Here is a 12,464-nt window from a genome sequence, read left to right on the forward strand (position 1 = left end):
TATTAAACCGCAAGTCTTTCATTCAAGACGAATCATCCATTTAATAGCCCACATTCTACACTTTTAATCTTTTATTTCATTCCTCATTTATGATGGCAGTCTTTTAAGACTTCTGTATAACTCTGATCTGATTTGCTAACTTCCACACACCTGCATATTTCACACCGCTGTTTAAATGGAATCTAATATGTAAATGTAGGCGGTCATATGTTAATGAGTGGTGATGTCACTACCATGGCAACTAGTTGTTTTTGCTGCCTAGTTTAAGCTGTTGTGACTGAGGAAGGAGTTTGGAGTTTGATATCCGTTGTCATCCAGATGTGTATATCATCTGGAGGGTGTCCTATCGCGCGGTGGTTCGCCCGGGGCCGAGCGCAGCGGCCGGGGGAGAGGAGACAGGCTATCAAACACTTTTTAATTAAGTGCTGGAGAACAAGGGGCCAATGCTAAATTACTCTGTCAGGGCTTTAAATGGAGCTGGTGCTTTTTCCGAGCAGCTTCTCAGACTCTCGACCGACCGTTTTCATTATCCTGTGAAGAATAGCGAAGGAACGGGAAAAATAGAAACTGACAGAACGCAAAGAGACATGGAATAAAGAACGACTTCTTGTATTTTGCAGGCAGGAGACACCATTATATCTGCCACTGTTGTCTCAAACACACATGTAAAATGTCAAAATCATTAAAAAAGTCCTTTAAAGTGGCAGTGTGATATTTCTGTTTTACTAGCATCCTCTCAAACAATCCCTCAGTTTCTCATTGGCCAGTTAAACCGATAGCCCCGCCCCAAACTCACATGATTGGTTGAGTCAGAAGTGGGCATGTGCAAATGCACGTGTGTTTTTTTTTTTAATGGAAAATGAAGAGCATAGCAACACGATTGTGCATTAAATCAAAGCAGACTAATGTCAAACATCACACTTCATATAATATTATGAGTTTGTGATAATTATTATTGATTATGTGTCCAGCAGTGATGTTTTATCTGGATCCACGAGTAAATGTTCAACAGCAGATCGATGGAGTCTCATGTGACGTATAGAGCAGATACACACACAGCAGCTGCATTACAAAGGTATGTGTGTGTGAATCAATACATTAATGCATCAATAAACAGATCAGATGACTCTAATGTACATCATCTCATTGATCTCTCACTGTATGTCCTATATATGTGTGTGAGAGACTAAAATAACTTTGCACTCCATGACAAACAAACACGCATGACTCAGAAAACATTTAAAGTGCTCCATCACAAAACTGATTTGAGGACAGTGCATGGGTAAACAAAAAAAAAAAGAAACAAAAAAAAAAGTTTCAATGTGCCTACTTCAAGTGTCAAAAAATTGAGCTGGTTTTACAGACACCTTATGATCCCATAAATGTCATGATGCATCATGATTCAAAATACTGCAGTGAATGATTATATCATAATTGGATGAAGACTGAAACTACACCAAACTAATGAGAATGAGTGAAGCTGTTGTAATATATGATAGTAGCTTCATTCTCATTGCACAATGGAAACTCCCTACAAAAAGGTCACAGGTTTACTCATTAACCCTCCTTTTGTCTTCAGGTCAATTTGAACAACATTTCTCAAAAATATGTGATGTTTTTCTGATGTAGTGTCATGTACACTACAAGGAAAGGATGTACACATTTTTGGTAACTAAGATGGTGTTAGAGGTCAAACTGACTCCTACTGGTTTCCATGCAACTACCATAACACTTTATAATAAGGCATTTAACATTAGTTTATGCATTATCTAACAATGAGACATATGTTAAGAGAATTTATTAACATTATGTTATGTAACATTAGTTTATTAAAATACAAGTTCACTATCGGTGCATGTTATCTCAGGTCCATTAAATAATATTAACAACATTAACCCCCAAAAAAAACATCCTTCAACACTAGCACTCTTTTTCTTCTTTTTCTTTTCCATCTATTTGTTTTCTTTTTATTTATTAGTAAAATAATAAATAAATAAATAAGATAAATAATTAATTTTAGAATTATTATTGTTGAAAACAGATGTTCTGCTTAATTAATTAATTAATTAATTATTTTTTTTTGGAACCGGAATAAAAAGTTAACAAGAACAGCATTTATTCAAAATAGAAATATTTCCTAACAATATATGTCTTTACGATCACTTTTTATCAATTAAACACATCCTTGCTGAATAACAGTATTAACTTCTTTTAAAAAAGAAAGAAAGAAAAAAAAAATTACTGATCCCAAACTTTGAAGGGTACTGTATTTCGTTACAAAAGATTATTTTTTTATTCAAAGAACCCAGAAAAAAAAGTATCACAGGTTCCAAAAAAAATTATTAAGCATCAAAACTGTTTCTAACATTGATAATAAATCAGCATATTAGAATAATTTCTGAAGGATCATTTGATACTGAAGACTGGAGTAATGATGCAACTCATGATGAAGTAAATTCAGATTTGATCACAAAAATAAATTATACTTTAAAGTATATTAAAACAACTATATGAATAAAATGCAATTATAAAAAGTAAAAAACAAAAATGTATGTATTACTTAATTTATTAATTTATTTATAAAAAAATAAAATGCAATAATGTCACTATATATATATATTTTTAATCAAATAAATGCAGCCTTGATAAGCAGAAAACAGGTTGTTTTTCATGTCCGCAGGTTGAAGCGATGCCAAAAACGTGACATTTATCCTCTGAAAATGCCAAAAACAAAAACCCCCTCTAAATGTGATTGGGCTAGTTTTGGGGTAGTTTTGAGTAGCAATTTTGTGGGTTTTGTTGTGAAAACCTGGCAACCCTGGTTCAGGCATAGCTTTTAATAAATAAAAATGCATATTTTCCACAGTAGATGAGTGTGTGCATTGATGAGAAGTGGTTGCATGAAAACGTTTGGTTGCATGATGAGCTTTTGCAAACAATCCCAGCTGGATTTTTGCATTGACATTTTCCTGGAGATTAGGCACATTTCCCATCAAATTGCAATACCGTATTGAAAATCAGATCATTTTTAGTCAAAACCAGCATTGTGAAGTGCATGTGTGAAGTCAGTGTGCTCACCTGTTTGTCGGTGAGCGCGTAGATGAACTGGAGGTCGGGGCTGAACAGCATGTCCCGCAGCACCGGACTGCCCTCGCTCACGGGGACGCTCTCGTACAGCAGCGCCGGTCTGGACGGACTCACCGAATTAATCAGAATCTGACAAAACAAAAGCCACAGCAAAACCATTTACATCTCATTAATATCCCACAACACCCGGCCAAATGCTTTCATCATGTGAAAACACAAACATCATTACAGTAATGACATCAGAGCGTCAGGACGACAACAGCACGTGCTAATCGCCGCAAATATAATCATCTCCGTCTGCGTCTCTCAGGAGAGAATCGGCGAGCGGATGAGAGCGTTTCCATCCCTGCACCACCGGGATCAAATCCCTCATTCAGCATCAATCTCTCCATACGAATACAAGAGGATTAGATACATTAGCCTCTAATTGAATCATACATTGAAGACTGACGCGACTATTACATTCATACGGGCTTACTGCACCAGCCACACACAACCCACTTATAAACACAGCGCTTTACATACAGACTTCAACTAAAAGTCATTTACAAAGGTCATCTGAAAACTTTCCATCAAATGTCAAAGTATTTCCATTATTAATCATTATAATTTATTCAAACTGCAAACTCTGTGCAAACAAATCAATTACCACTATTGACTTTTACAAGCAGAGACAAGAAAGGGGAAAAACAAGAAATTTGCACCACAACTTTAGTTAAAAATAAACACTGCTCTTTTGAACTTTCTATTTATCAAAGAACCCTGAAAAATAAAATGTATCATGGTTTCCATAAAAATACTGGGCAGCACAACTGTTTTCAACATTGACAATAATCAGAAATGTTTCTTGAGCAGCAAATCAGCATATTAGAATGATTCGTGAAGGATCATGTGACACTGAAGACTGGAGTAATGATGCTGAAAATTCAGCTTTAATCACAGAAATAAATTACATCTTAACAGATATTCACACAGAATTCAGCTATTCGAAATTGTAATAATATATCACAATTTTACCATTTTTCCTGTACTTTTGTACTGGTTTCCTGTACTGAAATCCATTTTATTTTTTTCCAAATTCCGTTTTTTCCGTTTTAATTTTTCTTGATTCCATTTTTTCCCATTTTAATTTTTCTCAACTCCTTTTTAATGGTTAAATTAAATTTTTTGAATCAAAGAGCATGTCTAATTAATTAAAATCATGAAACTTTGAATTTCGTGAAAATTAAATTGAATTTCACATCAGTTTAATAAAGGTTTAACAAAAATGACATGTTTAGGGCCCTAAGAAACGTTTTATTTTTTCTCACCATATGTGCATGTCTAATAATTTGAATGCATACTTGATTTATTCAAATTTATTCTTAAAATAGCCTTATGAAAGGTTTTTTTAACCTCAGAAAGTCTATGTTGTGTATTTAAAATGTTCTGGTTATCAAATGATTCATTTCATTTATCTTTTAATTATTGAAAATTAAGCAAACTTTTTCTGGCAAACAAAGGGGAATTTACTATTAAAATTAAAACATGGAAGAAATGTTGTGTGATTATACCCTAAAAAATAATGTTTGTTTCATCGACAGACGCTGAAATCACGGCGAGCGTCACGTGCGTTTCAGTGTGTGTAGTAAACAAAAGCGCTCGTCTGCTGCATTTATTAAAACAGAGACACGCAGAACATGAAGGATTCACATTTAAATGGTATTTTTGCGGTGTAATATTTACAGATACGTTTATATTGCGGTTTGATTTAAGTGTAATGACCTACTTTTGATTAATTTATTCAAACTTTGACAAATTCCGTGACATTCCACATTATTTAGTAAATTCCGTGTTTACGATTGGATTCCGCAGTTCCATCCGCCGTAATAAATGCAGCTTTGGTGAGCAGAAAGAGACTTCAGTTAAAAACCATTTTTAAAACTCTTACAGTATAGAGTACAGTACATAACTTTCTGTGAAGAACAGAGCAAACTGAAGTTGTTATTCGCTATTTGCGATCCACATTAGAAGCACAGTCACACAGGTTTGCATCGACACGCGAATGAATGATGACAGACTTTTCATTGAGATACAGGGAGCATATATGAGTGCATGAATGTAATGAGGCCCGGGGGAAGTATTTATTACTTATGTAAATATGATCTGGCGAGGGTAAGGGTGCTGTTCTTGCATGTTGAACACATCCATCACTTCTATTGCTCTCAATAAACATGCACCATTAACTGAGCAACATCTCTGACGGTGACGCGGTAATCGCTCTCCTGCGAACGCGCGCTCCTGCGCTACGGCTAACAGGATATGAGGATAGAGTATCTGTAATGCACTGAGCCTGTTAATATACCAACATTTCATCTCAAACCACATAAAATCACTTACACACACACTGAGCATACGTGAATGAGCAATACACACATCAAATTGAGTTTTATCGCCATTACAGAGCCAATGCAAGGAAGATATTAAAATAATCCGCCTGGGATCATGCTGCAACACACCAGTGCTATTTTAGTATCACTGTTATAATGTTTTATTAATATTTTGAATTAGGTTTTATTTTTATATTTTTGGTTTTCAAGTTGTAGCATTTTTGTTGTTGTTTTTCTTTAACTACTTCTATATAGTTTTTATTTTTAGATTTTCCATTTTAATTTTCATAAAATGTTTAGTAGGTCTAGTCTATCTGTATAGTTTTTATTTTTATTCTCAGTTTTATTTTTCATTATTTTAGCACGTTAACTTTTTTTTTTAGTTAAACTGAGAAATGCTACCTTGACAACTAGCTGAAATAAAATAAGATTAAGGTTATTTAAGATTTATTTTATTTCAAATAATGAATTTGTGGTTTCATTTCACAGTAAATACAATGCAATCCAAATACATTCAAAATTAATGATTTGGTTACCAGTTCAAGATTTCTTTGCAATCAAGCCCTTTTAGAAAAGTTGCTGAAATGTCTAATCAATATTTGTGTTTTCATCTGGAATTTCTAGCTTTGAGCGTTTACAAGACGCAAAACGTCCCAAAAGCCAGATAAGATAAACCTGTGACATTTATGATTTTGTTGAGCTTGTGAATCTGCTGTGTGACAGGTTTCATGTGTTTATATGCATAAAGCGAATCTGATGGTTTCCAGATGATGCTCACTTTGACAGACGTGACACTGACGTATCTTTGCTTACCCGGACCATAGGAAGTCAAATAAACACAAGACAGGATGAGAAACACGCCAGTGTCTGCTTTAGACGTGCAGTCACAAGAACACCACAGGGTCATTACTGTTAACTGAAACTAAAACCACAAAAAAAAAAAAAATCTCATTTTCATTACTTAAAATAAATTAAACAATAACCACAAGTGAGAAGAGAAGCTGCTCAGTTAGATGCTTTTCTTTTAGATGCAGCTCTTTTTTATCCGTGTGAACCGAGGTGAGATTACAAAAGTAAATACTGCATGCAACCATCTATTTCTGACAAGCGCACCTCTAATCAACATAAAACGAGGAACTGTGGGTCAGCCTGTTCTTAAATGAGCAACTCTTGAATATAAAAACATGCAAATGCACCAGACTTCAGCCTTAAAAAAAAAAATCCTATTCTGATGGTTTCAGGATGCATGAGGTCTGATGTTGGTGGGATGATGCTAATTAACTGTATTTGTAATCAGCATGGCTGTGAGCTTTAAGCAGAGGTTGGATGTCAGTGGCTCATGCTGAACATCCTCCACTGGGTTTGATTAATTGTGTCCAGTATTGCTGATTTCACTGATTTTCACTGCTGATGCTGTCTGATGTTTTACAATGACTGCCAACATCACGTGACTGACTTTAAACATGCGCTGGCTAAATTTAACACCTTCAGCTCTCATGAAATATTAATCAGACTAAAACATTAACAAAAACACCCAAACTGTCTGTGAATGACTCATTCACACAGTCATAAACACACACACAGTAAACAATGCAGATATACTGTGGGAAAATCCGTAAACACACACACCCAGCACACTCATACCAGACACACACCAGAGACACAAATAACACAAACACAGGAAGAGTGTAAGTGTGTGTGTATGTGTGGATGTAAAGACTTGTGCATTATGTGAAAGCTGCGCCAAATATAGTGCAAACTGTTGGTCCACAAATACACATGATTGTGTTTAGCAGCCTTTCACATAAAAAAAAACACATTTAAATAAGTTTTAAAGATTTCTTGTTTTAAAGAATTCCTTTTGAGAAAACAGAATAAAATAAAATAAAATAAAATACTAAATTATGCTTAACTTCATAAATCATTTTTATCAATTCTAAATGTTTTATTAAAATATTTGTCTATGGTATGTGTTCATTTGGCTAGTGTGTGTGTGTGTGTGTGTGTAATCTGCAGTCACTAGAGGACTGGTCTTCCTCAGGGAGAAGCAGGCGATTACCAAAGCAACGATGCCTAAAATGAGTGTTTAAGGAAGCCAGACGTAATTAAACGACGACATATTCCACTTCCTGTCCCCTGAAATTACTGCAGAGTCCACCCACACACATCCACCCAACATTGAGAAAAAAAAAAAAAAAAAAAAAAATCTCAGACGCTTTAAGAGCCAAAAACAAAGCTGCCCAAGTTAGAAATCTGTCCAGCCTGTTCCTCTTTAATTCAACAAGAAAAAAAAAAAAAAAAAAAGAAAGAGGGAGAGTGAGACAAAAAAAAAAAAAAAAAAAAAAAAAAAATTCTCTGTTTAAATATTAAAGTGATTCATTGTTACTATGAATAAAAATGATACACATTGCTGTTCAAAAGTTTGGGATCAGTAACACTTGTAATGTTTTTTAAAGAAGTCTTTTATGCTCATTTATTTGATCAAAAATACAGAAAAAAAAACTAATATTGCAGAATATTACTACAATATAAAATAATGTTTTTTTTTTATTTTACTATACTTAAAATATAATTTATAATTTATATATATATAATGACACATATTAAACATGTTTACAGAAGTTAATGATCTATCTCTTAATTATATATATTTATAAGTAAATAAAATATACTATGAACAAATATAAATATAATAAAAATATATTTTTATTTTTTATATTTTAATAAATTATTTTTAATATTTTTTTATTATTTTATTTTTATTAAATAAAAAGTAATAAATTAAATATATTTTTAAAATATTACAACTTTTAATATAATCAAATTGAATACTTAAAAAAAAAAAAAAAAAAAAAAAAAAAAATTAAAAAAATTGAATCTAAATCACTAGTGAATTCACAGTCATACTGCTGTAAAGGAACCTGCCGTCTCAGTAACACTGAGTGTACAGTAACATGTGGAGCAACAGTGCGCACACACACACACACAGACGCTCAGCTGTGGCATGTGGCAGCAGTGTGCTGACAGCTGGGTGGTCGCCAGGCAACCAGGTGGGAAACAGATGCTGCAGCTGCAGTCTGGCCTGTTGCCACGGTAACAGCGGGGGCATCGACCCCTGGACGCGACGAGAGTGTCGAAAGGGAATCCGGTGAACAGCGACTGAACTCACAGCCAGTGTTTAGAGGTTCATCAGAGCGACCGCAAGCCAACGTCAGCGCCGCCAATTAAGAGTGAAGTGTTTATCGATCCGTGTGTGTGTGTGTGTGTGTGTGAGTAATTAACAGAGCTCCAGGGGTGTCTGGAAGGATGTTCTTGGGGTCAAACAGGAAGTGAACAACATTTCAATGAAGGCAGAGAGGTTCAGTCGCTCGTGTCTCACGGCTGCATTTATCAAATTACGCTAATTAGATGATGTAAAAATATATTCGGCTGCCAAGAGACATCAGATCTGAGTCACATTCACTCCCTGATCTATAACAAGTAAACAAATTTGGTTAGTACGGTCAATTTTGATCATCTCAGTGTTTTGAAATCTTGCTAAAAAATAACACGTTCAAATACGGTACTATAATAATGACAATCACATTTTCAAATAATTAAACTTTAATAAAATTCAAATATATTTATCTTTTAATAAGATCAATTAAATGAATAAGGCAATGGATTAATCCATAATTAATGAATCAATCTTGTGCTCTCATTAAAAAAATGTGCAAGCTGGGCATAAAGTTTAATACACTATAAAATAAGAGCAGAGACATGATAATGATAATCAAATTTATTTCAGCTATTTTCATTATTGATTTTGTGGATTATATCTAATCATGGGAACTTGATGTTCTGGGAAAGGAGTGTCTTCCAGAGAAAACCACTACCACATAAAATGTCTTTAAAGTCGTGGCAGAGATCTGATCAAAGGATTCAGAGACCAGAACAGCCCATCACACACACACACACACAGAGGAGGACAGGAAGGAGCAGCAGTGGCTCATAATATACAGGAAGATGTTAATTCACTTCCACAGGTGTTCAGCACATTTCCTCTTTCAGCATTTCTCAAATCTCTGCACCGACTGCTCCGCCATTACAAACCAACACAAATACATCAAAGCATTTAACCCTCATGCTCCTCATCAATAAATTAAACTAAACTAAACTAAACTAAACTAAACTAAACTAAACTAAACTAAACTAAACTAAACTAAAACTAAACTAAACTAAACTAAGTTTAAATCAAATAAAATTGAACTTAAAAGTAAAACTAAATACTGGCCCAAATCATACAAATGGAGCCATTTGCTTTGTACAATAAAATAACATTAAAATAAAACAAAATAACATAAAATAAAATGTTTAATCAAATAAAATTTATTAAAGAGCTATTAAAATAAAACTAAATATTGGCCCTGATTGGCAAATCATACATATGGAGCCATTTGCTCTGTATAAAATAAAATAAAATAAAATAAAATAAAATAAAATAAAATAAAATAAAATAAAATAAAATAAAATAAAATAAAATAAAATAAAATAAAATAAAATAAAATAAAATAAAATAAAAAATAAAGAGCTATTAAAGTAAAACTAAATATTGGCCTTGACTGGAAAATCATAAATATGGAGCCATTTGCTCTGTATAAAAATAAAATTGAAATAAAAAATAAATAAATAAATAATATATACCTATATTATGTCTGACCCTGGACCACAAAACCAGTTGTAAGGGTCAATTTTTTATTTATTTATATATATATATATATATATATATATATATATATATATATATATATATACATATATACATATATATACACATACATATATATATACATATATATATATATAGAGAGAGAGAGAGAGAGAGAGAAAGAAATTTAAGTTGTCTTTAAAAGTTGTCCAAATCTAAACAAAAATTAAGTTTTGATACATTTACATTAGGAAATTTACAAAATATTTTAAATGAAACATGATCTTTACTTAATATCCCAATGATTTTTGGCTTAAAAATAAAATCAATAATTTTGACCCATACAATGTATTGTTGGCTATTGCTACAAATACACCTTTGCTATGACTGCCTAACGACTGGTTTTGTGGTCCAGGGTCACATGTCATACCTATAGTGGGGGGCTACTTCCTCCCTACATAAGCAGCATTTGACAGCATCAGAGATGTGCTCCTGAATCAACAGTGACACTGGAAATCAATAGAGGCAAATCTCTCATGTGCTTCACATGCGTGTCATTCATGGGCTTCTCTCTCAGTTAGGATGCTGTCTGTGTAGGAAACATGCTGTGATCTCTCTCATATATCACTGTCTTTGAGATGCTACTAATGATCACGTGATGTGAACGATCAAGTAGTGTGTGTTTGGGGACAGGTGTGTGTGTGTGTGTGCGTGTGCATCTACTCCAACAGGTTGCTATGGTAACCCCTCCTGAAGCGTTAAAGCGCTGATCGCGGCAGAACACGGCCGATGAACAGATCAATCAAAATGATTAGCTGGAGTACAGCAGAAGATCACAGCTAATACACGCCACAATTACACAGCAGAAACGCCCGTGACTGACAGAGCAATTACTGACCGACACACACACACACACACACACAGATAGATAGTGTGTTTGCATTAAACCATGTTCTTAAACACACACACACAGACAGTACTAACTAATCAGACAGTATTTTGAGAGCACTGCATTGGTAACACAGGCAGATACAGTAAATACGATACAATGCAGACACAGAGTGTTATTGTGTGTCCTCTGGGGATTCATCGCGCTTTCCTAATAAGACATCCGTCTCCTGGCAACAGTTTCTATTAGCTAATTAACAGCCTAAATGAGGACATGCTTATTTTTGGCATCAGCACACATGCAAAAGATTAAAAGGATGGTTCACTCAAAAATGAAATCCTGTCATCCTTTCCTCATTCTCATGTTGATCCAAACCTGCTTGATTTTCCTCTACAGAACACAAAATCAGTCATTCAGCCTGCTCTTCTGCATTTAATGAAAGGATACGGTGACCGGGGGCTGTTATGCTCCAAACAAAAGTAATAAAAAAAATCAGAACAGCAGTACAGAATTCTTGCTTCCAGTGAAAAATAATTAAATTGTGTGTAGTTTCTCACATAAAGCATCATACGCTTCCAGAAGACTGGAATATAATGCAAATGAGTCATATGAACAACCGTTATGAGGCTTCAATGGTGATTTTTGAAGTTTGACAAAGCAACTTCTCCTTTTGTGCTCCACAGAAAAGAAAGACAAAGACTTTCAGGTTTGAAACAACATTACAATGAGTAATGACAGTTTTTATTTTTATTTTCACACACTTATAAAGCAGTCTGTTTCCAACAAAAGAAAAGCTTTAAGGCCAACACTAAAATGTTAGTACTGTAATCTTAAATATTATTGTTATTATTATTATTTTTTCATATTTCAATTTATTTAAATCACTTTTTAATTGATTTTTATTCTTTGCTTTATTTTTATCTCGTTATTATTTACAGTTGAGGTCAAAAGTTTACATACACTTTGCAGAATCTGCAAAATGTTAATTATTTTACCAAAATAAGAGGGATCACACAAAATGCTTATTATTTTTTTTTTTTTTAGTACTGACCTGAATAAGATATTTCACATGAAAGACATTTATATAGTCCACAAGATAAAATAATAATTCAGTTTATAAAAATTACACCAAGTGTTTACATACACTTGATTCTTAATACTGGCTTGTTGAATGATCCACAGCTGTGCATTTGTTTAGTGATAGTTGTTCATGAGTCCCTTGCTTGTCCTGAACCGTTAAACTGCCTGCTGTTCTTCAGAAAAATCTTTCAGGTCCCACAGATTCTTTGGTTTTTCAGCATTTTTGTGTATTTGAACCCTTTCCAACAATGACTCTATGATTTTGAGATCCATCTTTTCACACTGAGGACAACTGAGGGACTCATATGCAACTATTACAGAAGGTTCAAACACTCACTGATGCTCCAGAAGG

The 12,464-nt window shown here is 33.7% G+C and overlaps 1 protein-coding gene across 1 annotated transcript in view; it reads right to left on the reverse strand.

Annotated features, from left to right (window-relative positions):
- plxna1b (plexin A1b) overlaps positions 1-12,464 on the reverse strand; it is a 142,251-nt gene that overhangs the window by 76,326 nt on the left and 53,461 nt on the right. Inside the window, exon 4 of the mRNA XM_051112164.1 lies at positions 3,079-3,216. Within this exon, the coding sequence (XP_050968121.1) occupies positions 3,079-3,216 (138 nt within the window). The remainder of the gene's footprint in view (positions 1-3,078; positions 3,217-12,464) is intronic.

This window comes from Labeo rohita, chromosome 6, assembly GCF_022985175.1.
Source record: "Labeo rohita strain BAU-BD-2019 chromosome 6, IGBB_LRoh.1.0, whole genome shotgun sequence".
Classification (NCBI taxonomy): domain Eukaryota; kingdom Metazoa; phylum Chordata; class Actinopteri; order Cypriniformes; family Cyprinidae; genus Labeo; species Labeo rohita.